Source organism: Hemitrygon akajei, chromosome 30 (assembly GCF_048418815.1).
Source record: "Hemitrygon akajei chromosome 30, sHemAka1.3, whole genome shotgun sequence".
Taxonomy (NCBI): domain Eukaryota; kingdom Metazoa; phylum Chordata; class Chondrichthyes; order Myliobatiformes; family Dasyatidae; genus Hemitrygon; species Hemitrygon akajei.
The window spans coordinates 4,932,396-4,959,220 of record NC_133153.1 but is presented as its reverse complement, the minus strand read 5'-3'; the positions used below and the strand labels follow the sequence as shown (position 1 = coordinate 4,959,220).

The following is a 26,825-nucleotide window of genomic DNA, read 5'->3' as shown; positions in this document are numbered from 1 at the left end:
GCTCCTTTCCGGAGAACACGCTAAGACGGTAGCGTGATATTAATACGCAGCAACCTCTCTGGACTCTGGATTGGGGATTGCCAAACGTTATGTGGATTTTCTAGTGTAGTCTGTTTTGTCATATGCTTTTGTGATATTCTGCAGGAACGTTGTCTCAATTTTTAACTGCATTGCATTTGTGGTTTCTAAATGACAATAAACTGAATCTGAATCTGAACTGCTGGCATACCATCTTTGTGATTGTATGAATGTATTGGGCCCATGTCAGATCTTCGGAGATGTTGACACACAGGATCTTCAAGCTCTCACTCTTTCCACCGCATACCTCTCCAATGAGGACTGGTTCGTGTTCTTCTGACTTCACCACCCTGATGTCCAGAGTCAACTCATTGAGTGTGAGATTGTTGTTGTGACATCACACAACCAGCTAAGACATAGGACCAGAGTGTGGCCATTCGGCCCATCGAGTCTGCACCGCCATTCCATCATGGCTGATTTATTATCCCTCTCAATCCCATTCTCCTGCCTTCTCCCTGTGGTCTTTGCCTGACTAATCAAGAACATGGCTAGCACAAGGGGGCGTAGTTTTAAGTTGCTTGGAAATAGGCACCAAGGGGATGTCCGGGGTAAGTTTTTCACACAGAGAGTGGTGGGTGCACTGCTGGCAGTGGTGGTGGAAGTGGATACAATAGGGTCTCTTAAGAGCCTCTTAGATAGGTGCATGGAGCTTAGAAAAATAGAGGGCAATGCACTAGGGAAATTCTAGGTAGTCTCTAGATTAGGTTATATGGTCGGTGCAACATTGTAGGCCGAAGGGCCTGTTATGTGCTGTAAATTTCTAGTTTCTATGTTCTAACACTTTAAATACACTCAATAACTTGACCTCTACAGATTCACTACCCTCTGGTTAAAAGAATTCTTCCTCATCTCTGTTCTAAGTAAATGTTCCTCTGGTCCTAAAGTGACCCACTATAAAAGCATCCTCTCCACACCTATTCTATATAGGCCTTTCAATATTTGATGGGTTTCAATGAGATGTCCCTCATTCATCTAAACTCCAGCAAGTATAGGCCCAGAGCCTTCAAATGCTCCTCACACATTAACCCTTTCATTCTTGGATTCATTCTCATGAAAACTTCTCTGGACACTTTCCAGTGCCAGCACATTTTTTTTTGATAAGGGACCCAAAGCCGTTCACTATACTCCAAGTGATGTCTGATCAATGCCTTATAAAGCTTCAGCATTACATCCTTGCTCTTATATTCTGGTTGTCTTGAAATGAATGCTAACATTGCATTTGCCTTCCAACTCAACCTGCAAGTTAACCTTTAAGGAAATCTGCACATGGATTCTCGAGTCCCTTTGCACCTCTGATTTTTGAATTTTCTCCCCATTTACAAAATAGTATATGCCTTTATTCCTTCTACCAAAGTGCATGACCATACACTTCCCTACACCATATTCTATCTGCCATTGCTTTACCCTACTCAAAATCTTTTAAGTCCTCCTGCAGACTCCCTGCTTCCGCAACACTACCTGCCCCTCCACCTGTTTTGGTATTGTTCTCAAACTTGGCCACAAATTCATTAGTTCCATTGTCCAAAAGAAGTGGTCCAAACACCACTAGTCACTAGCACTAATCAGAAAAGGCCCCCTTTATTCTCACTATTGATCTCCTGCCAGTCAGCCAAGTTTCTACCCGTGCTAGTATCTTTTCTGTAATACCTTGGGCTCTTACCTTGTCAAAGGCTTTCTGAAAATCCATGTAAATAAATTCCATTAACTCTCTTTTGTCTATAGAACATAGAATGTATAAGAAAACAGCTGAGGAACAGGCCATTTGGCCCACATATTCCTGTTACTTGCTCAAAAAATTCCGATAGACTTGTCAGGCATGATTTTCCCTTAAGGAATCAATGTTCACTTTGGCCTGTTTTGTCAGGTGCTTCTAAGTACCCCAAAACCTTAGCCTTGATAATGGACTCCAGCATCTTCCGAAGCACTAAAGTTGGACCAACTGGCCTCTCACGTTTGTACACATCCCTACTATTCTATAGATTTGCTGAGAATTCCCACAGGAAAATGAATCTCAGGGTTGTATATGATGACTTATATGTACTTGGGCAGTAAAATTTACTTTGAACTTCATTGCCACCTGAGATGCTACTCACAACATTTTGTCATATCTGATTTAATAAATGGTGTTTAAACTGTGTTTAGCCACACAGTCAGTAGAGACAGTAAAGCAGTGGGCTAAGCACACATCCTTGAGGTGCCTTCAGTGAGGAGGGATGTTATCGCCAATCTATATTGACTGTGGTCCCCTGTTGAAGTTGAGGATCCAGTTGCAGAGGGAGGTATGAGGCCCTAGTTTCTGAATTTTGGTGACTAATACTGAAGGTGCTGAACTCTGAGTGTAGTTGATAAATAGCTTGACATATGTTTTGCTGTTGTCTAGGTGCTCCAGAGCAGAGAACCAGGGAGGTTGTGCCTACTGTAAAACCTGTTGTGCCGGTAAGCGAATTGCAGCGGGTCCAGATAGGAGTTAATTCTAGCCATAACCAATCTCTTGAAACACTTCATTATGGTAGATGTGAGTGCTTCCCATTGACAATCATTTGGTGAGCACAGGTTCTTTTAGTCTGGTACACTGTTGGTGTCTGATGCCTTACAAAGTTTCACCCTCTTGAAAGATGTTCTGATAGAAGCCATCAAGACAGATCACAGGTTCACCAGATATTATGTAGATTCAAGCAGGAGCAGGAATTTGCAGAGTGAGTTGGAGGCAGTTCCTTGTGAACTTTATGCGCAAGTTCTAAGAAGTGAGTTGGACCTGTTGGGACTTGTCTGTGGAATGGAAGATCACAGAGTGAGTTGGAGACAATTCCTTGTGGACTTTCTGCGCCAGTTTTAAAAAAGTAAGCTGGGCTTGTTGGGACTTGTCTGTGGAGTGGGAGATTGCTTGGGTTAATAGTAACTTAGCAAGAGCCAATAAAGTAAGCAGGATGTAAGTGGACACGAGGAAATCTGCAGATGCTGGAAATTCAAGCAACACACACAAAATGCTGGTGGAACGCAGCAGGCCAGGCAGCATCTATAGGGAGAAGTGCTGTTGACATTTTGGGCCGAGACCCTTCATCAGGACACAGGGTCTTGGCCCGAAACGTCGACAGCGCTTCTCCCTATAGATGCTGCCTGGCCTGCTGTGTTCCACCAGTGTTTTGTGTGTGTAGGATGTAAGTGGAGTAGCCATTGTGTGAGTGGGCAGTGTTAGGGTGGACAGGCTTTGGCTCAAGAGGTGCAGGCTAGAACTTAAACTTGTGTCTTTAGAGGCATAACAATTCTAGGTAGGATGGTAATTTAGGCTTTAGAATGCTCCTCCTGTGAGATGTAGGATTTCAGGGTACCTGATATTCTCCCTGATGACGATATCTGTTGGAAGTGCACCCAACTTCAGCTCAAGACTGACAAGGCCAAGGAACTGGAACAAGAGCTGGATGTACCCAGGACCATCCGGTAGGCTGAAAACTTAAATGGGACTTTCACTGAGGTGGTCAGACCCAGAGTGCAGAGTTTCATATAGTAAATAGTTGGCCACTAAGAGAAGTAAGGGAATAAGCAGTCAGTGCAGGGTTCATCTGTGGCTGTTCCCCTCAGCACCAAGTACGCTCTTCTGGTCACTGCTGGCATGGGTTTGAAGATGAGCACAGTAGCAGTAGCAAGGCCAGTGTCACCGTAGCCAGCTCTGAGGCTCAGCAGGGAAGGGTAAATCAGGCTGAGTTGTAGTGATAGGAGACTTGATAGTTCAAGGAATGGGCCGCAGATTCAGGGTGATGTGAATCAAAGAGAAGCCAGGGTGATGTGTTGCCTCCCGGGTGCTAGGGTCCAGAATGTCCCAGAGCAGCTGCAGAAGATTGTCAAGAGGAGAGTAAGTAGCCAGAGGTTGTGGTGCACATTGGCACCAATGACATTGGTAGAAAGGGGGAAGAGATCCTGTGTAGGGAGTTGGGGAAGGGGTTGAAGAGGTACCTCTAAGGTAGTAATTCCCAGTACCATGTGCGGGAATGGGATGAAAGTACAGATGAATGAATAGCTGAGGAAAAGATGCAGGGGATAAGGTTTCAGATTTCTGGATCATTAGGATCTCTTCTGTGTAAGGTATGACCTGTACAAAAAGGATGGATTACACCTGAACACAAAGGGTGGGGGGGTGCGCAATATCATTGCAGGCAGATTTACTAGAGCTGTTGGGTAGGATTTAAATTTGGCAGGGGGATGGGACCTGGATTGACAGGGATGAGGATAAGGCAGTTGTTATACAAGTAGATGCAGCATGTAATGAGATTGTGAGGGAGGACAGACAGATGATAGGGCAAAATTGCAGTCAGCAGCATAATGTGAAGTGTCACATGGGGGCAAAATCAAAAAGGGTGATGAATACAGTTCTGAGGTGTTCTATCTCAATGTACGCTGTTTAAAGAATAATGTCAATCTTGTAGCACAGCCTCAAGATACGGTGGTATGCCAGGTATGATGTAGCCATCACTGATTCGTGACTGAAAGAAGATCGAAGTTGGGAGCTTAACATCCAAGGATATAACTTGTATCAAAAAGACAGGCAAGCAGGTGGAGAACGTGGGTGGTTCTGTTGGTAAAAAAAATAAAATCAAATCCTTAGGAAGAGGTGACATAGGATCAAAAGATGTGGAGTTAAGAAGCTGCAAGGGTAAGAAAACCCTGATTGATGTTGTATACATGTCCCTGAACAGTAGACAAGATGTGGTGGAGGGAGGAGAGGATGAACAAAGTTGATTGGAAGGGGACAGTAGCAGGAATGACTGCAGAACTGCAATGACTGGAGTTTCTGGGAGCAATTCGGAAGGCACAGGATGGATACATCCCAAAGATGAAGAAGTATTGTAATGAGAGCATGAGGCACACTTGGCTGACAAAGGAAGTCTAATGCTGCGTCAAAGCAAAAGGGAGGACGTATAATATACAAAAAATTAGTTGTAAGTTAAGATTGGGAAGCTTTTAAAAAAACACCCAACAGAAGGCAACTAAAAGAACCATAAGGAAATAAAAGATGAAATATGGACATAAGCTAGCCAATTGTGTCAAAGAGGCCACCAGAAGTTTTTTTCAGGTATATGAGGAGTAAAAAAGAGATGAGAGTAGATATTGGAACACTGGAAAATGATGTTGGAGAGGTAGTAATGGGGGACAAAGAAATGGCGGGCAAGCTCAATAAATATGTTGTGTTGGTCTTCACTATCGAAGACACCAGCAGCGTGCCAGAAATTCAAGAGTATCGGGGGCAGGAGTGAGTGTAGTTGTTAATATTAAGGAGAAGGTGCTTGGAAAGCTGAGAAGTCTGAAAGTAGATGTCACCTGGACCAGATGGGCTATATCTGACAGATGGAATGTAGACGGGCTACATTCAGGGTGCTGAAAGAGGTAGTTGAAGAGATTGTGGAGGCCTTAGGAATGATCTTTCAAGAATTGCTAGATTCTGGGCCGGTTCTGAAAGAATGGAAAGCTGCAAATGTCACTTCACTCTTTAAGAAGGAAGGGAGGCAGAATAAAGAAATTTTAGTTCAAAGTAAATTTAATATCAAAGTACATATATGTCACCATATACAATCCTGAGATTCATTTTCTCATGGGCATATTCAATAATTTAATAATAGACTAATAACTATAATAGAATCAATGAAAAATTGCACCAACTTGGGTGTTCAACCAGTGCAGAAGATAACAAACTGTTGTGTAAGTACAATAAGAAAAAAATAATAAATAAATGAGCAATCACTTTCAGGATCATGAGATGAAGTGTACTTGAAAGTAGTCCATAGGTTGTGGGAGCATTCCAGTTTGGGGCAAGTGAAATTGAGTGAAGTTGTCCCCTTTGATTTAAGAGCTTGTGATTGGTTGAGGGTAATAACTATTTCTGAACCTGGTGTTATGTGTCTTAAGTGTCCTAAGTACCACCGTCCTGGTGGCAGCAGCGAGACAAAAGCGTGGCTTGGGTGCTGGAGGTCCTGATGATGGATGTTTGTTTCCTGTGACAATGTTTCATGAAGATGTGCTCAGTGGTGGGAAAAGATTTACCCATGATAGACTGGGCCACATCCACTTCTTTTTGTAGGATTTTCCGTTCAAGGGCATTGGTGTTTCCATACCAAGCTGTGGTGCAGCCTGTCAATATACTCTCCAACCACACATCTATAAAAATTTGTCGTAAGTTTCAAATGTCATGCCAAATCTTTACAAACTCCTAAGGAATTAGAGGTGCTGACATACTTTCTTTCTATTTGTACTTGTGTGCTGGGCCCTGGAAAGGTCCTTTGAAATGATAACTTTGAGGAATTTAAAGTTGCTAACCCTCTTCACCTCTGATCCTCTGATGAAATCTGGCTCAAGGATCTCTGGTTTCATCTTCCTGAATTCAACAATCAGCTCCTTTGTCTTGCTGGCATTGAATAAGAGGTTGTTGTGGTGGTAACACTCAGCCAGATTTTCTCTTTCCTATATGCTGATTTGTCACACTACCTTTGATTCAGCCTGCAACAGTAGTATTACCAGCAAACTTAAAAATGACATTGGAACTGTGCTCGGCCATGCAGTCATATGTGTAAAGTGAGTAGATTGAAGGCTAAGCATACAGCCTTGTGGTGCACCTGTGCTGATGGAGATTGTGGACATGTCAATCTGAACTGACTGGGGTCAAGTAAGGAAATCGAGGATTCAATTGCACAATGAAGTATCTACGACACGGTCTTGAAACTTTTTGAATAGTTTTGAGGGGATGACTGTATTTAATGCCAAGCTGTAGTCGATAAAGAGCATCCTGATGTATGCCTTTTTGCTGTCCAGATGTTCCAGAGTTGGGTGAAGAGCCAGTGAGATGGCATCTGCTGTTGATGTGTTGCATCGGTAGACAAATTGGAGCAAATCCAATTTACTTCTCAGGCAGGAGTTGATATGTTTCATCACCAACCTCTCAAAACACTTCATCACTGTGGATGTAAGTGCTACTGGATGATGGCCATTGAGGCAGGTTACCATGTTCTTAGGCACAGGTACAACTGAAGCCTGCTATTTAAGCAGGTAGGTACCTCAGACTGCTGAAGCAGAGGTTAAAAATCTCAGTGAACTCTCCAGCCATTTGATCAGCACAGGTTTTTAGTATTTGGTAGGTACCCCATCTGGGCTGAATGCTTTTCATGTGTTCACCCTCCTGTAACACATCAGCCTCAGATTGAAATCTCAGTTTGGGAGCTGTGGAAATTCATGTTGGTTCCTCCATGTTTTTAATAGTCAAAGCGAGCATAGAAGGCATTGAGCTCACCTGGAAGTGAAGCCCTGTTGTCACCTAAGTCTTGAATGCTATCACCTTTATAAGAGGTGATATACAAGCAGTGTCAAGCTGTAGTTGATAAAGAGTTGAGCATCCTTTGTTGATTTAAGTTTAGTCCAGAATTGCCATTTCACCCATGAGATGGCATTCCGGAGATCGTGCCTGGACCTCATGTAAATTTATTAGTGCCAGACTTAAATGCTTCTGATCTGGTCCTTGCAGATTGCATGTCTCATTGTTCGTCCAGGGCTTCTGGTTGGGGAAGACGCTGGATGATTTAGCGAGGACACACTTGTCTGCAACTATTTTTATAAAGTCTGTGACATTCATTCAGATCCACAGGTGACTCCTTCAACCCAGCCCAGTCCACCAACTCAAAGCAATCCTGTAGCTTTTCCTCTGCCTCCGGCAACCTACCCTTCGTTGTTTTAATCTCTGGAGCCTTTAACCTCTTTAACCTCTGTCTGTACATAGGTAGGAGAAGGACAGCCAAGTAATCAGATTTCTTGAAATGCGGTCTGAGCATGGAACGATAAGCATCCTTATCTTAGTATACCAGTTTTTGGTGTGATGGGACCTTTGGTGCTACAGGTTATAAATGCTGATGATAATTGGGAAGGGATTTCTTCAAATAAGCCTGGTTGAAGTCTCTGTGATTTGAAATGCATTGGATTGAACTGTTTCTTGTTTGGTGACAGCATCACGCAGTATCACAAATGCCTGATTATAGTCGGTAGTATGTAAACTCCAGTGAGGGTCACGAATGAGAGCTCCTTGGGTAAATAGACTGTGTGACATTTGATCATTTGGTATTCAAGATTGGGGGAACACTAGTTCAACAAAACCACCACATTGAAGCACCATTGAGTGTTTATATGAAACGCACATCTCCAGCTTTTGTCTTTTCTGAATCAGCAGCTTGGTCCCTCCTGTGAATCGAGAAGCCTTCCGGTCTGATCACCGTATCTGGCTTTCTGGGAGTTAGCCATGTCTCATTTAAACATGAACATAACAATCTTTTGCTTCCCTTCAATGCAGCAATCTTGCCCGGAAGTCCTCAATTTTGTTCTACAGCAACTGAACTTTTGCTAAAAAGATGCTGGGTAGAGGGAACCTCCTGCCTCTGCCTTTCAGCCTGCCTTGGAGTCCCTCATCCCACCTTGCTTCTAGCCATGGCAATGAACCTTTGGCCGTTTAAATGTACGATATATGATGGCTTGAGACTTAAGTCTGCTGAGCTCTTCAGAAGATTGCGAAATCTGTAGTTCATTAAGTCAATTTTGAAAGTACATTGCTTAAAGGGAAATTACGTTCTGCAGATTACAGTGAGAGTAATCCAAAAGAGGTATATTTAGAAGTATTGTACATTGTCCACAGAACGTTGCCAAGGTTCACGGGCACCATCTTGGGATAGACCAGTTAGCCTGACTTCAGTGGTTGGGAAGATGTTGAAGTCCATTATTAAAGATGATGTTTCAGGGTACTTGGGGGCACATAAGATTTAGAAACCACAAATGCAATGCAGTTAAAAAATGAGACAACGTTCCTTCAGAATGATATCACAAAAGCAGATGACAAAACAGACTACACCAGAAAATCCACATAACATTTGGCATTCCCCAATCCAGAGTGCAGAGAGGCTGCTGTGTATTAATATCGCACTACCGTCTTAGCGCGTTCCCCGGAAAGGAGTTCCACATCCACCAGACAAAACAAGACCAAAAACTAAAGCTACAAGACCTACACAAAACCACATAGTTACAACAGTGCAAACAATAGCATAATTGATTTAAAAAAAAACAGGCCATGGGCACAGTAAAAATAGTCCAAAGATGTTAAAGGACTATAATTTCAAAAGAAATCACCACACAGTTTCCACAAGTCCCCAGGGTCCGGACAGACTCGCCATCCCACGCCGGCGGCGGAAGAGAATAGCCCCGCTATGGATTTCCACGGCGCCGCCCAACTCAGCCTCGCAGACGCAGCACACAATGAAAGCTCCGTCGAACCCAGCCTTGCAGATGCAGCACAGACCGAAAGCGACCTGACTGCAGCGGACTCCGAGTCCATCGAACCTCCGAGCCGATGACCCGCCCCTCCGGCACAGCTTCTTCGAGCACCATCCTCTGCTGAGCGTATTAAGACGGCCCTGCCAACGGCCATCGGCAATGCGACCCCGAGGACTGGGGGCCTGTTCTTCCCAGCAGAGTCCCGGACCTCACAGCAGCAACGAAGAAGGTCTTCCTGGAGGTTTCCCGATGTTCTTCCATGCTCCCACGTCCGTTTTCAATCGATTATGATTGCGCACGGCATCCCACTTCACAAATAACAGATAATCAGCTCTGGAGTGGCCGCTGCAAGCTGCGTCGTGCCGCCATCTTGAAGTCAACATTGTTTCTTTCAGGGAAAGTCTTGCCGGAGAGATCTGTTGGAATTCTTTGAGGAAATAACAAGCAGGATAGATAAAGGAGTGTCAGTGGATATTGTCTACTTGGATTTTCTGGTGCCATGCATGAGGCTGATAAGAACCCATGAACCCGTGGTATTACAGGAAAGATACCAGCATGGATAGAGGTGGTCTGACTGGCAGGAGGCAAAGATTAGGAATAAAGAGGGCTTATTCTGGTTGGCTGCCTGTGACTTGTGGTGTTGCACAGCGGTTGTTATTGGGACTACTTTCATGTTAAGTGTCACCGATTTGGATGATGGAACTGATGGCTTTGTGGCCAAGTTTGTAGACAATACAAAGATAGGTGGAGGGAGCAGACAGAGAAAGTACGGAGTCTGCAGAAGGACTTGTCCACTTTGGGGAAAATAGGCAAAGCGGTGACAGATGAATAATAGTGTAGGGAAGTGTATGGTCATGCACTTTGATACAAGGATTAAAAGTGTGAACTATTGTTTAAACAAAATGCTTTCTAATCAGAAGTGCAAGGAGATTTGAGCGTTATGCAGGATTCCCTAAAGGTTAAATTGCAGGTTGAATCAGTGGTAGAAGGCAAATGTAATGTTAGCATTCATTTCAAGAGAGCTAGAGTAAAAGAGAAAACGTGATGCTTAGACATTACAAGGCATTGGTCAGACTGTATTTGGAGTATTATGAGCAATTGGGTCCCTTATTTAAGAAAAGATATGCTGGCATTGGAGAGGGTCCAGGGCAGTTTCAGAAGAACTATTTTGGAATAAAAGGGTTAATTTATGGGGAGTGCTTGATGGCTCTGGTTCTGTACTCACTGGAGTTTAGAAGAAAGGGGATCTCGTTGCTACATATTGAATATTGAAGGGCCTAGACAGTAGACGTGGAGAGGATGTTTTCTATAGCAGGCAAGTCTGGGTCCAGAGAGTGCAGCCTCAGAACAGAGGGACATCCATTTAGAACAGAGATGAGGTAGAATTTCTTTAGCCAGAGGGTGGTGAATCTTTGGCATTTATTGCCATAGATGGCTGTGGAGGCCTAATCATTGAGTATAAAGTGAAACTTGAAAGGTTCTTGGTTAGTCATGTTATCAAAGGTTCCGTGGAGATTGCAGGAGAATAGGGTTGAGAGGGATAATAATCAGCTGTGATGGAATGATGGAGCAGACTTGATGGACTGAGTGGCCTTATTCTGCTCCTTTGTCATATGGTTGTATAGGTCTAGCATTATTCTCCCTTTCAAACTGCGTAACATATAGTGTTGAGCTTTTCAGGGAGTGAACCATTACTTTCATTTATAATATTCAAGATTCAAATACATTTATTATCAAAGAATGTATAAACCGTACAACTTTGAGATTTGGTGGAATGAAGCATCTATGGGAAGAAGTACAGTCGACATTTCAGGCTGAGACCCTTCATCAGGACTAACTGAAAGAAAAGATAGTAAGAGATTTGAAAGTAGGAGGGGGAGGGGGAAATCCGAAATGATAGGAGAAGACAGGAGGGGGAGGCATGAAGCTAAGAGCTGGAAAGTTGATTGGCAAAATGGATACACAGCTGGAGAAGGGAAAGGATCATGGGATGGGAGGCCTAGGGGGAAAGAAAGGGGGAGGGGAGCACCAGAGGGAGAGGGAGAACAGGCAAGGAGTGATTGTGAGAGGGTCAGAGAGAAAAAAAAATAAGAGGGGGGGAGAGAGAGAGAGAGAGAGAGAGAGAGATAAGTAAATAAATAAATAAGGATGGGGGTAAGAAGGGGAGGAGGGGCATTAATGGAAATTAGAGAAATCAGTGTTCATGCCATCAGGTTGGAGGCTACCCAGACGGAATATCAGGTGGTGTTCCTCCAAACTGAGTGTGGATTCATCTTTGACAGTAGAGGAGGCCATGGATAGACATATCAGAATGGGAATGGGGTGTGGAATTAAAATGTGTGGCCACTGGGAGATCCTGCTTTTTCTGGCGTACAGAGCGTAGGTGTTCAGCGAAACGGTCTCCCAGTCTGCGTCGGGTCTCACCAATATATAAAAAGCCACACCGGGAGCACCAGACGCAGTATACCACACCAGCCGACTCGCAGGTGAAGTGTCGCCTCACCTGGAAGGACTGTCTTACAAGGTTAAGTGTCAGGTGGGAGACAGCCATGCTCAGGTTGGAGAAACAACACCCAACACCTGACATTTAGTCTGGATAGCCTCCAACCTGAAGGCATGAACATTGATTTCTCTACCTTCCGTTAATGCCCCTCCTCCCCTTCTTACCCCATCCCTTATTTATTTATTCCTCCCCCTTTTTTCTCTCTCTGCCCCTCTCACTCCTTGCCTGTTCTCCACCTCCATCTGGTGCTCCCCTCCCCCTTTCTTTTCCCCACCTGGCACTTATCCTTGTAAGCAGAACAAGTGCTACACCTGCCCTTACACTTCCTCCCTCATCACCATTCAGGGCTCCAGGCAGTCCTTCCAGGTGAGGCGACACTTCACCTGTGAGTCGGCTGGTGTGGTATACTGCGTCCGGTGCTCCCGGTGTGGCCTTTTATATATTGGTGAGACCCGATGCAGACTGGGAGACAGTTTCGTTGAACACCTACGCTCTGTACGCCAGAGAAAGCAGGATCTCCCAGTGGCCACACATTTTAATTCCACGCCCCATTCCCATTCTGATATGTCTATCCATGGCCTCCTCTACTGTCAAGATGAAGCCACACTCAGTTTGGAGGAACACCACCTGATATTCCGTCTGGGTAGCCTCCAACCTGATGGCATGAACACTGATTTCTCTAATTTCCGTTAATGCCCCTCCTCCCCTTCTTTTCCCCATCCTTATTTATTTATTTACTTCTCTCCCCCTCTCTCTCTCTTCCCCCCCTTCTCTCTTATTTGTTTCTCTCTGACTCTCACAATCACTCCTTGCCTGTTCTCCCTCTCCCTCTGGTGCTCCCCTCCCCCTTTCTTTCCCCCAGACCTCCCATCCCATGATCCTTTCCCTTCTCCAGCTGTGTATCCCTTTTGCCAATCAACTTTCCAGCTCTTAGCTTCATCCCTCCCCCTCCTGACTTCTCCTATCATTTCAGATTTCCTCCTCCCCCTCCTACTTTCAAATCTCTTACTATCTTTCCTTTCAGTTAGTCCTGACGCAGGGTCTTGGCCGAAAACGTTGACAGTACGTCTTCCTATAGATGCTGCCTGGCCTGCTGCATTCCACCAGCAATTTGTGTGTGTTGCTTGAATTTCCAGCATCTGCAGATTTCCTCGTGTTTCCAACTTAGAGATTTGCTTGCTCACAGGAAGCCACAGAGCAAGAAAACTGAAAAGAACTCAATTTAAAGAAAAAGACTAACACTCAATGTGCAAGAGGAAGAAAAAAGTGCAAGTCATGCAAACAATTGAAGTGAACAACAGCATTCTTAGCCAAAAATGAATCCTCATATCTGAACCCAAGAACAGCCCTGAGTAGGCCCAAAGTCTCGCTTATCATTTCATCATATTAGCAGCACAGAGCGCAGCAGCAGGGGCAGTTTTCATAGCCTCAGCACCATGGAGATGACCATCGCGGAGAACAAGCAAAATCAGCTCTCATCCCGACTGACACACTGTCTTTTCAGCCTCTCTGCAATGGCGTTTAAATTGACCCAATGACAGAACAGTGAAAGGCTCTGTGCCCGGAGAGAGGTGAGGATCACAGAGAACGAGCTAAATCTGCTCTTGCCTCCAGTCTGGGTTGGCATTTAAATTGTCTAAACAATGCAATGTACCTCACACTAGGACCCAGGCACTGCTGCTGCGAAAGGCTCCGGACCCAGATTTTTGTCACTCTACCCGAAGCTGCTCTCAAGCTCCTCAAATCAGTTCGGAGCCCAGAGTGATCCAACCTCACACTTGAGCCAGTTGCATGAACATTCAAATCTTCTTTGCCCGGTCCCTGACTTCTTACAGTGCCCAGAACTTGGGATGAAGGGAAGAATCAGAATGGCACATACAGAGCTGAAGGCTGGATGGAAATGGCCGCAAAAAGTGTTAACATTCTTGAGTTCTGTATGGGTGCACAAAGGAACACTGGTGCAGTTGTCAGCATACCACGAGGAAAAAAAGGTTAAAGTAGTGGCCCAATAGGACTTTGTCATGCCTCACAAAAAGACAGATGTACCTTTGGCCCATGTTGATGTCAATTGCCACACTTTGATCTAGAGTAAATGAGAAGAGTTGAACATGATGTTGTTGAATGTGAGGATAAGTTCAGCAGGTAAAGAAATGAATGTGTTGGTGGAAGCAAAGTGGATGTGCCTCTGTTCAAGGAATATGTGGAAGGTGTTCAGGCCTTCCTCTTGTGGGATGGATGTATGGAGGTATAATATGGCCATGGTGAATTTGAGCTGGTTGGGATCTGGAAACTGCCAGCCAATTGAAATGGAAATTGTCAACAACAGTTTCAAAGAAGTATATAGAAAGGGTTTGGGCCAGATGAGAAAGGATGGAGTCACGGTAGGAAATAATCAGGTTGGTGGGATGAGCATGCTGAAATAATACGTGTAACACTTACCCACAAAGGCTGGTATATGTCTAGGGGAAAAGGAGATCCAGCCACACACCAACCCTGCCTCCCGTACACGCAGGTGCTGTGAGAATCGAGTTTATGCCTCGCTCCCGCCGACAGTATCAAACCCACAACAACTACCGTTATGAAATACAATTTAAAGAGTTTACTAAAATTAAAAGAGTATTAGGCAATACTATATATATATATATATATATATATATATATATATATATATACAAGGAAAAAAAACAAAAGGCGCCAACTTATCAAAGTTCAGTCAGGGTAGTGCACTCATTGGAGCTCAACCAGCGAACGATTCGACCCCTCGTCGCTTGCCTCCGACTTCAACGTCTTCCACCTCGGACTCCCCGGTGGTCTTCCAAGTGCACGTCCACCTGCCTTGGCTCTCCCTCCCGACTGCCTTCACACCCCAAGCCCGCGCAACCCCTCCCCCAAGTTCCCAGCCTCACAAAACGCAATAACATTCCCCATTGATTAACAAATGAATACAATTACCATATCAGCCATTCTAAAGCGAAACAACGGCGAGAGAAACATTTAACAGACAAAGAAGCATTCCTACTCGTAACAAACCAAAGAAGCCCTTTTTAGTAACATACACAGGACATTGTACATACGTTTGCCCAGGTAGTTCCTGTTGTCAATCTTGGCCATGAGGTAGAAGCAGACTACCTATGCTCTGCATAGTGAAAGACAATGGCCCGAGCTTCAGTTTTGAGGTTATGGTCCAGAGAGTTGAGGATGGATCCAAAAGCTAATGTTGGCCATTGCAGAGCAGAGGTCAGTTCAGCTGATTACATCACCACCATTGTCGTTGGCAATTTGATGATTATATCAATGATAGTTCAATTGCAGTTACGTTCACTAAGGAGCAATCCGGATTATCTTCAAAAAACCTGTCGACAATTTGTTTTAACCATTTGCCAAGGTTAGCTTTACATATGAAGATAAGAAATAGTAATAGGTGTAGGCCATCTGGTCCCACCAGTCTGTTTTGCCATTCATGAATTTTATGGTTGATCTACTACCTCAAAATAATTTTGCTGAACTACTCCCATATCCCTTGATTCCTATGGTATGCTGAAATCTATTGATTACTCCTTTTAAATAACTTTAACAAATAAACCTTGACTGTACTCTAGGATAAGCATTTTTTAAATGAATGACTTTTAAGTTGTAGGTGTAACTCCTTTCTTCCATTTGCTTAATTTGCATATTTTGCATGGTCTTCAGAGATCTCTAAATAGTTATGTATCTAAATCCAAAGTCGTTTCTATATTATAAACTGATAAAATGTCATAGAAATCTCTAAGCAAAATGTCTGTATAGAGATATTACAAGTGATCTTATTTATTTTTAAATATGGTATTAATTTTCTCCACAGCAAAACTGTACAATCAAAAGTGGACTGCATTTTGGTGAGTACATTGTGAAGTATTTTACAGTTGCTGTCTATACTGACTTTTCATGCATAACATTATTTGGTTGCATGGCTTTGATGCAAGATTTTTCTATGTTATTATGTAGAAAAATGGTGTTGTGCCTGTTTTTACTTTTGAAGTAATCTCAACTAATTCAAATACAAATAACTATTTTCAAGTGCACTTGTATATATACATATGTGTGTGTGTATAGTCATTCAGGATAGAAAATGGATCAGAATATTGAGAAATCTTTGGTCTTTTTCTACTATTGAAGTGGGATTATTAACTCTGGTATAAATCTTACAATTCACTTGCAATTAGATTTGCAATCTTAATAGAAGGATGATAACCCCAACTATGCAGTGTAATTCAGTTTAATGTTGAGATAAGATTAGTGTCTTTATTTAAGATACAACTTAGATGACAAGAAAGTGCTAAGTGTATGTTCAATCTGCCTATCTTCATTTCTCATTCTTTCATTTTAAAAATGTTTCAATGCAAATAAGCAATGCACTCCTTTGCTCCCCCTCAGAAGCAATATATTCAGAAAACCCTCTAATAAACAATACATACAAAACACATTTCTTCAGGTTGAGCCTAAGATTTGTAACTAAAAAACACATGAAAAGTTATACATCTTATATCTTTGTTCTCATGCTTTCTCTCTGAATCAGAATCAGGTTTATTATCTCTGACATTTGTTTTGCAGCAGTAGTACAGTGCAATGCATAAGTTACTATAAATTGCAATAAGAATATATAAAATAAAGAAATAGTGCAAATTGAGAGGAAAATATTGAGGTGGTGTTCATAGGTTCATTAATCATTCAGAAATCTGATGGTGGAGTGGAAAAGGCTGTTTCTAAAATGTTGAGTGTGTCTGTACTTCTCATTGTGAAGAAGACATGTCCTGAATGGTGAGGGGCCTTCATGATGGATACCACCTTGAAGATGTCCTCAATGCTGGGAAGGCTATGCCCATGATGGAGCTGGCTGAGTTTACAATTCTCTGCAGCCTTTTCTGATCTTGTGCAGTGGCCCCTCCATACCAGGCATTGGTGCAGCCAGTCAGAATGATCTTCATGGTACATCTGTGGAAATTTGTCAAAGCATGCATCCTTGATGTGTGCTAGTGTTGTTTGTCAGTGAGGAAATGTTATTTCTGATCCACATTGACTCTAGCCTATCAATGAGTCAAGTGTCCATTTGCGGAGGGAGGTACAGAGGCCCAGATTTTGAAGCTTTTGATTAATACTGAGAGGATGATGGTGTTGAGCTGTAGTTAATAAACATTAGCTGTTGTTCAGGTGGTCCAAGGCAGAGTGGGGAGCCATTGAGATTACATCCACTGTAGACCTATTGGTGATAGGCACAAGACCTTGCTCAGGAAGGAGTTTATTCTAGCTATGGCCAACCTCTCAAAACACTTCATCTCATTAGATGTGAGTGCTACTGGGTAATATTCATTGAGGCTGCTCATCCTATTCTTGGGAAGTGGTATGACTGATGTCCTTTTGAAGTAGATGGGAATCTCTGACTTCAGTGAGAGATTGAAGGTGTACTTGAACATACCAGACAATTGATTGGCACAGGTTTTCAGTGCCCTGCAAGGTACACCATCAAGTCCTGATGCCTTGCAAGGGTTCACATCTTGAAGGATGGTCTGACGTTTGCCTCTATAACAGGTCACAGGATTGTCAGGTGTTGCAAGTATTTGCACAGGTATCATTTGATTCTCCCTTTCAAAGTGTACATTAAAGGTGTTCAGCTCACTGGGGAGTGAAACATCATAGCCATTTACGATGTTAGGTTTTGCCTTGTAAGAAATAATGTCCTGCAAGCCCTGCCAGAACTGACATCCATCCTATTCCATCTAACTCACTTAAATTGTTTTTTCACTCATAAGATAGCCTTCTGTAGGTCTTACCTTTACTTGTAGAGTTCTGGGTCACCGGTCCTAAATGCCACAGATTTAGCCACAGCAGACTGATTTGTGGATTTGACTATTATACCCCTGAAAATTTATAAATCTCTATAAGATCTCTCCTCAGCTTCCTGTGTTCCAGAGAGAATTAAACTCAACCTATCTAATCTCTCCTTGTAAGTAATACTTATCTACTTTTTACATAATTACTAGTGATATGATCAAGGCAAATGAATTGAGAGATAAATTGTATTACAATAATGGGCCATTGGCTTTACTGAAGTCACTTTATTAAGGTTTCTACTTGATATCAACTTCACCCTTTTAACTATGTCTGACAATGGAAATTTCTCGTGTTCCCTTAAGAGAATCTGATTACTCACTCATGCAAATAGCATAATCTTTTTTAGCATCTGCCCTACCCACCTGTTGGTAGATTGTGGGTAGAGTTGCCAGGTGATTTCATTGAACACTGATATTTAATTCAGCAAGTGATTTTTTTAAAATTGCCAAACCAACTACATTGCTGTCTTGATATTTTGTTGTGGACTAAGGCTTGAAGGCTTATGTTCAGATGTAGAGGATATGCAAAGGTGGGATGGGTAGGATTTGCTGGGGTTAGAATTATAGGTGTGTATATTGAAAAAAGGTGGAGATTATGACTCTTGTGGTTTGCTCACCGCAGCTGGATTTGATTTATAGTTATACATAACAGAAACATGCCCTTCAGCTCAGCACATCCTTGTCTACTTAGGGTATTTGTCTCGCTATCTCTTAAACATAATAACAGTAGTTGCTTCCACCTTGCCTTCCGGCAGCACATTTCAAATACCAGTCACTGTCTCAGTAAAAGAACTGGCCCCTCAGATTTCCTTTAAAATTCATTCCTCTCTCTTTAAACTTATGCCCACTTGTTATGATTCCCTTAATATGGGAAAAGAGATTTTGAAGTCTATTCTTTCTGTGCCTCTCATAATCTTTTATACATCAAGTGTGTCACCCCTCAGCCTCCTTTACTCCAGGGAAGCCTAGTTTATGGAATTTCCTCCCATAACTGAAGTTCTCTAGTCGAGGCAATATCCTGATGAATCTCCTCTGTACCTTCTCCAGTGCAGCTGGATCCTTTCTGCTAATGTGGCAACCACAACTGCATGCAATAATCCAAAAGCTGTCAAGCCAGTGTTTTGTACAGTTGTAACATGATGTCCCAATTCTGTGCCCTGACCCATGAAGGCAAGCATACCACATGACACCTTCACTATGTGAGTGCTGTGTATCTCTGTTACCACTTTCAGGGAACAATTGAGTTGGACTTCTGGGTATCTTGTGCATATCAGAGGAGGTGTTAGAATGGAATGAAAAATAGCTGTCTCAGAGAATGGGTCCTTTTCATAGACTGGAAGGTGGTAACGATGGCAGGAATCAACAAGAAGTTGTTTACTATTTACATTACATTCCTTCTAGTTTATTAAAGTTTTCAAATTTGCAGATAAATACAAAAATAAGCAAAAGGATGTTGTGATAAGGGTGTTGCTGTTATTTTGCAGCTCGATTATAGATTGAGTGAGTGGGCACGTGGAGGTTAATGTAGTGTGAGGTCATGCACTTCGGTAACAGAAATCAAAAGACAGATTATTATGTAATTAGATTTAGAATGCAAGGGAGTGAAGTACAAAGGACCTAATTGTTTGAATTCATGAATCAGAAAAAGCTAGCAGGCGGGTCCAACAAAGAAGGCATATGGCATTTTAGCCTTCGATGCAATGAAAGCTAAAAATAGGAATATTTTTTAAAAATTATACAGAGTGTTAATAAGGCTTTATCTTGAATACTGTGTACAATTTTAGTCCCCTAACCGGAAAAAATGGTATTATGAAGGAGACTCACCTGCCTCCTGAGGTGAGAGGGTGTTCTACAAAGGAAGAATAAATGGTTTAGGCCTTTGGGCTTATATTCCTTGGTGTTTACAAAAATGATAGGTGACCTTATTTATTAAGCTAGCCAATTAAAAGTGATTATCTGGGTTTTTACCGTACTGCTTTTAATGGTATCAGCTACATGCAGATTGGCTGCTGTGTTTCATAAACTACAGCAGTGACCTCACATTTTTAAGAATGATTTCATTGGTTGTAGATGGCTTTGAGACATCTGGAGATTATGAAATACATTATATAAATTACAGTTTTTTCCCTCTTTGTTTTGTGATTAGATATGTTTCATTTTTAAACAATGTTTCATAGTTCATTCAAACAAAGACTTGGGTAAATAAAGTAAGAATAGGCAGCTATTTCAGTATGAGTGGACATTTTAAGCAGATTACCTATGGTAGAGATTAATTTGTTAAACTGAATGAATGGTTATTCATGAAGTTAATGGAGAAGATATTTCAAAATGGTAGCCTTATAGAAGTTCATCATCTGTACTTTTGTTTGTAACGTAGAGTTCAAAAGCACATTTTCTGCAATAGCATTGTATTGTGGAAAATAATGTAATTGGCATCTTGTACAAGTAACTTTGCTCTATCTTTTTTAATCAAAGGTTACTTTCTCTGTTTTTGTCTTGTCCTTTTTTATTCTACCTTATTTATTTTCTTTTTCCTCCTAATATTCTGCTGTTGAATTTTACACTCCACTCCTAGTAGTTGACTTCTACAGTATACTATACTTAAGCTGCTGGTATTGTTATATTTGAAGGCTTCAATGTTCACTGAATTTCACTTGTGCCTCATAGGTTCCTAGTTTAAGTATGGATGTTAAAGAGTGGATATCAGGTTGCGAGTGTCTGGAGCCTATCTCTCAGATGTGATAGCAGTGATAAAGTTCATGGCTTAAGTTTTAGTTTCTTATTTGTTTGTCCTAGATTTAATGGTGTTGGGGATACAGTATGAGATGGAGTGCAGAACTGTTACCTAAAAGACCAAAAATACTTCAGAACTTTTTATTGTTTTCCTTTTAAGTTCTTTTCACATTTTTTAGCCCTGTCTATATGTTTTTCCAAAAACAAGTCCTTCCCTATTTTTTCAGTGTAGGCATCACTGGCACAGGCTTCACAGTAGTGAATTTAAAGAGCAAACATGAGGAAATCTGCAGATGCTGGAAATTCAAACAACAACACACACAAAATGCTGGTGGAACACAGCAGGCCAGGCAGCATCTATAAGGAGAAGCACTGTTGACGTTTCGGGCCGAGACCCTTCATCAGGACTAACTGAAAGGAAAGATAGTAAGAGATTTGAAAGTAGTGGGGGGAGGGGGAAATGCGAAATGATAGAAGATCGGAGGGGGTGGGATGAAGCTAAGAGCTGGAAAGGTGATTGGCAAAAGTGATACAGAGCTGGAGAAGAGAAAGGATCATGGGATGGGAGGCCTCGGGAGAAAGAAAAGGAGAGGGGGGGAAGCACCAGAGGGAGATGGAGAACAGGCAAACAACTAAATATGTCAGGGATGGGGTAAGAAGGGGAGGAGGGGCATTAACGGAAGTTAGAGAAGTCAATGTTCATGCCATCAGGTTGGAGGCTACCCAGCCGGTATATAAGGTGTTGTTCCTCCAACCTGAGTGTGGCTTCATCTTGACAGTAGAGGAGGCCATGGATAGGTGGACTGAGGCGGATCTGGCGGACCGAGCGTAGGTGTTCAGCGAAATGGTCTCCCAGTCTGGGTCGGGTCTCACCAATATATAAAAGGCCACACCGGGAGCACTGGACGCAGTATACCACACCAGCCGACTCACAGGTGAAGTGTCGCCTCACCTGGAAGAACTGTCTGGCGCCCTGAATGGTGGCTCGGTCTGCCAGAGAAGGCAGGATCTCCCAGTGGCCACACATTTTAATTCCACGTCCCATTCCCATTCTGATATGTCTATCCATGGCCTCCTCTCCTCAAGATGAAGCCACACTCAGGTTGGAGGAACAACACCTTATATACCGACTGGGTAGCCTCCAACCTGATGGCATGAACATTGACTTCTCTAACTTCCGTTAATGCCCCTTCTCCCCTTCTTACCCCATCCCTGACATATTTAGTTGTTTGTTTTTTTCTCTTTCCCTCTGGTGCTCCCCCTCTCTCCCGAAGCCTCCTGCCCCATGATCCTTTCCCTTCTCCAGCTCTGTGTCACTTTCACCAATCACCTTTCCAGCTCTCAGCTTCATCCCATCCCCTCCGGTCTTCTCCTATCATTTCGCATTTCCCCCTCCCCCCACTGCTTTCAAATCTCTTAGTACCTTTCCCTTCAGTTAGTCCTGACGAAGAGTCTCGGCCCGAAACGTCAACAGTGCTTCTCCTTATAGATGCTGCCTGGCCTGCTGTGTTCCACCAGCATTTTGTGTGTGTTGTTTCATCCCTATTTTTGTCATTTTCTTTGAAATTTGTTTTTGTTGACACTGACTCACCATATCCAACTGGGATATGTGCATCTCCCAGATGCTTTACAAATTACATGACTCTGGTCTTTGACAAATGTAATACTGGAATTTAATCATATAATTTAAGCATCAGTACAGGAACATTTGATGAGCAGGATCTGCTAATGGTAGAGATGAATTTGAGTAAATTCTAAGGGTTTTGAATGTAGAATTAACAATGATAAAATACAGAATTCTTAGCTTTATAAATAAAGTACAAAATCAAGAATGTTGCATTGAACATTTTGTTTAGCTCTAGGCACTGTATTTCAGAAATGTTGGATTTGGAAATGGTACAGACAAAATTTTATCAGCATTGAACTGAAGCTATTGCCCCTGGTTGTTTCCTTTTAGACCAAAGAAATTCATGTGCTAGGGTGAAGGGATAATGTAATTTTGAAACACCTCAATAACAAAGTAGACAGATTGAAGAGGAACAATTTCCATTGACAAGGAGTGTTGGTAACCAGAATACACATATTTATGATGTTTGGTAATAGAAGCTGGGAAATGAGGGGCCCGGGTAAGAGAGGGGGTGGAATTATATTATGAGTAGTGATTTGGGATGCACTGTTTTCAGAGAGGGAGATGCCACAATATCACATTGTTCATTTTTGGCTTGGTGTTTTCCAATGAAGCTGTGATGACACCAGTTTAATGTAACACTCAGATTGGAAGTGAAAGATTTGCACTTCACTTGTCCCTGCGGCTTACTTTCTAAATGATATTTGAACGTACAACCAATCTTCATTTTTGCTTTTAGCAAGAAGTGATGAAGTTTACAGATCTAGAAAAACTCTACCTCTACCTTCAGTTGCCTTCTGGTCCCAGCAATGGAAACAAAAGGTAAAGCCAACGTGGATATTCTGTTGCTCTTTATTTGGGTTTTCAAGGAACTACATGTTTATAATAATTAATAATTGTAATTAATTGTGTTAAGCAGCGACAAATGTACCAAGTTAATTAAACTTAAAGAGAAATACATGATTTTGTTATAAACATGACAGCATGAAGTTCTGAAGTACCAGTCAAAAGTAGTACACCATTGAATGATTTTGTTTTGTGACAAGTAAATGTCACATGGGAACAAAAGGTAAAGCCAACATGGATATTCTATTGCTCTTTATTTAGCTTTTCAAGGAGCTACATGTTTATAAATAGTAACTAATTGTGGAAAAAATCAGCAGCAACAAATGCTATCAAGTTAATTAAACACAAAGAAAAATAAATGATTTTGTTATAAACATGACAGCATGAACTTTTGAAATACCAGTCAAAAGTAGTACACCATTTAATCATTTTGTTTTGTTTGACAACTAAATGTCACATGGTCCAAGGCATGTTGGAATAGTACCTTAGAAGCTTAATTTTAGCAGTCTATATTTATCAAGTTATTTTGCTGGATCTACAAGCGAATGACTTAACCTTTTAGTGCTCTGCTCATTAGGGAAGAAGCTTGTTTGTGGAGTTTCATGCTAGATGTTAATTTTGCAGTCTATCTTTGAACATTTTTGAAGTTTGTACACTGAGCCATTTTTTCCAGACAAAGGGGAATTCAGCATGATACCATAGGTTGAAGCACCCTTGATATCATTAATTAATAGAAGATTCACTCTAAGTTTCTAATCTTGTTGCAGCAGGAAGAAAGGGAAATTATATCAGTTGGGAAGCCTTCATGATCTGAGAGTTTGCTTGAAAATAGTATTGAAAATTTTAGAGTTGCTTCCTTTTTGTGGTGCCAGACAGTTCAGGAGATCAACTTGATGGAAGAAAATGTTCATTCTCCTCTTGTGCTATTTGCCCAGGTGACAATGTGCATGAGGGGTAATGGGCAGAGGCACGTCCTCCTCTTTTACTCTACACCTCGTCACCATGTCGACTTTCTATCAGTTAGCCTGTTGAGCAATTTTATCGTAAGCAGTTCATTGCTGGCTTCCTTTTACAAATAATGGAGCTGTAAGTGGCAGTTTGGAAGCCTGTTAGCTTGATTCATTTGTTAGCTTGATTATTTTAAATGGCAAGATACTTCCAGTTTGCTGTCCTCCTGTAGATCTGGCTTGGCTCCAGATGGTAGCTAGAATTGAAATGTATAAGGTGTTTGTCTAAAATAATCATCAATAATCAAATTTTAGTGGGATTTGTTATATATTTTCCATAATACAACACATCCCAATAAAAGTGAGAGGGTTTGATAGGAGGCGTTTTACTACGGGAACAAGAATACCATGGAGCTAGAGGTAATAAATAAATGACCATCGCAATTAATCTACAAGACAACTCAGGAACTATTATTTAATGCAATTTAGAATGTGAAACTTGCCATATCAAGGTGTCACTGAGGCAAATAATATTGCATTTGAGGAGGAACCCAGATATATTTGAGGGAGTATGAATGAGAGATACATTATGTTAGCTGAAGAAAGGCTGTATGAGGTTCAAAACAAATTAATTTGGTCAATTAGTCTATTTCTCTGAGCTGGACAGTTACATACATGGCAGTAAAGCTGATTGCATATTTTTACTCAGATATGAAGTAAGCTTTACTGTAGATACACCAGATTTATTATATCAATTATCAAAGTTTTCATTGCAGCTGGAAATTGCTGATTGAAATTATATGACGGAAAATTGCCTAATTAATTTATTCATTAGTTAACATCGCAAATTACAAACGGATAAATTTAATAGTAATCCTTTGAGTAATTATTCATTAAAACAAGAAAACCTCCACTGTATAGCTTGTTTAATTTTCATGTGACCAGTTAATGTTTCTCATTGTTTGCAGCAATCCGAACTCTTTGTCATCCAGTCGCACCCAACAAATGCATGCATGTAACTGGATCCGAAATCACTTGGAGGACCATCCAGATACTTCACTGCCCAAGCAAGAAGTTTATGATGAATACAAGTAGGTATTGCATTAGAAATCCTGAATAATCATGAAAATTATATAGCTACAAGCATAATCTAAGCCTGAGTTTTAAATTTTAAATGATTTTATGTGTTTTGTTTTTGCAGTATATGCCATTTTGGCTCAATATAAATGTTCCAACTTTTTAAATAGATCTTGTTTGTAGAAAAAATCTAAATTGAGGGTAGGTTGGATATTTTGGAAGTTAACCTGTGCCAATTTGAACTTCCACCTTCTTCTTCAACCTTTATTTCTCTCTGACACTATATTCTTTAACATAACTGATCGGAGCCATAACAGCCTATATTCCTCTTTCTTCCTTTTTGGCGAATATAATTTATTTGTTAATCTAATCATGGTTATGAAAATAGCAATTCAGATGGTATGGAACTGTTGTATTTTGTCACTCAAAAACATAAAACCAATTGAAAGGAAAACATGGAGAGTCCATAATGTGTGTCCAACTGTTTTTTTTAACTTAAATCGAGGTACATGCATATGCTGTCGCAGCATAATAGTATGTCATTCATATACTTAGAACATATAACCATAGTAAATTAGTTAAACAAAGAATGTTTATCAAACAACATATTTACGATATTACTTAAATATTACTGATATATTAAATACATAACACTCCTCCCTTCGCTTTGAATTCTAACTCAATATACAGTGCGTTTCAGCTCCCACAAATATTTTAACATTTTACGATCTCACTTTCTAAGTTTACAATATATTGAAGAATGATTTTCTGAGCTAATCTACAAAGCATTGGGTATCGTGACAAATCAAAAGAAAAATTCCAAGATCTGTTAGCAATTAACTAAAAATTAAAAACCAGCATTGTGAGGCTGAAACAGTATTCTTTGTAATTACTACATTAACTTTCCTCAGGTGAAATAGACAGTATTACCATACCATCTCACCCAATTTGTACAAAGTTGGAGGATCACCTGATTTCAATGAATTCATAAGAATAAATACCCCCTCTCTCTGTAAGGTCCAACAGCATGGTAGATGTTCAACAGACCAGATCAAAATGAAGAAAAAAGAGCATTCAAAGTAAGTCAGGGAAATGATAACAGAGAAGCACAAATCTGGGGAAGGGTCAAGACCATCTCAATGACACTGAACATATCTTGGCGCTCAATGCAGTCTACTGTGAAAAAGTGGAAAAAATATAAAACAACAGCCACACTGTCTAGGTCAGGCTGTCCTTCCAAACTTAGTAACTGGAGAAGCATGGCACTTGTAAGAAAGGCTACCGTAATGCTGAGTTACCCTGAGTGAGCTGCAGAAGTCGGTGGCTGCAACTGGAGTTGAAGTTCAAGGCTCCACAATTTCTAAGGCCTTGCACAAAAAGAGTATTTATGGAAGAGTGGCAAGGAAGAAGCACTGACAAAATGAAAAGCATCTCCTTGCCAGTAAAGACTTTGTAAAGTGTCACTCAGAAGAGACTGTAAAGTTGTGGAAGAAGATCTTGTGGTCGGATGGGGATGCTTTTCAGCAGCAGGGACTGGAAATCTGGTCAGGGTTGATGGGAAAATGAATGCTGCTATAAACACAGAGATCCTGGATAAAAATCTGCTTGCCTCTGCCAGAAATCTTAAACTGGGGATGAATTTCGTCTTTCAGCAGGACAACAACCCAGAACATGCTGCCAGAGCAACCATGAAGTGGTTTCAAATGAAGAAAATTGATGTCCTTGAGTTGTCCAGTCAGAGTCCTGACCTTAACACGATGGATCGCGCATTTTTGGCAAGACCTCAAGATTGCTGTCCATTGCCACTCCCCAATGAAATTGGCACAGCTCGAGCAATTTTGCCAAGAGGAATGAGC

At 41.5% G+C, this 26,825-nt stretch overlaps 1 protein-coding gene across 3 annotated transcripts in view; it reads left to right on the top strand.

Annotated features, from left to right (window-relative positions):
• Positions 1–26,825, top strand: part of LOC140718763 (DNA-binding protein RFX7-like) — a 108,531-nt gene that overhangs the window by 22,732 nt on the left and 58,974 nt on the right. For 2 of the 3 annotated variants that reach the window (XR_012096783.1, XM_073032882.1), the window contains exons 2-4: positions 15,714–15,747; positions 22,839–22,921; positions 24,861–24,983. Coding sequence is in view for 2 of the 3 variants with exons in the window: in XM_073032882.1 (XP_072888983.1) it covers positions 15,714–15,747; positions 22,839–22,921; positions 24,861–24,983 (240 nt within the window). In the remaining variant the exon portion in view is untranslated. Of the gene's footprint in view, positions 1–15,713; positions 15,748–17,791; positions 17,853–22,838; positions 22,922–24,860; positions 24,984–26,825 lie in introns of those variants that run through there. The other variant, XM_073032883.1, reaches the window with a different exon arrangement.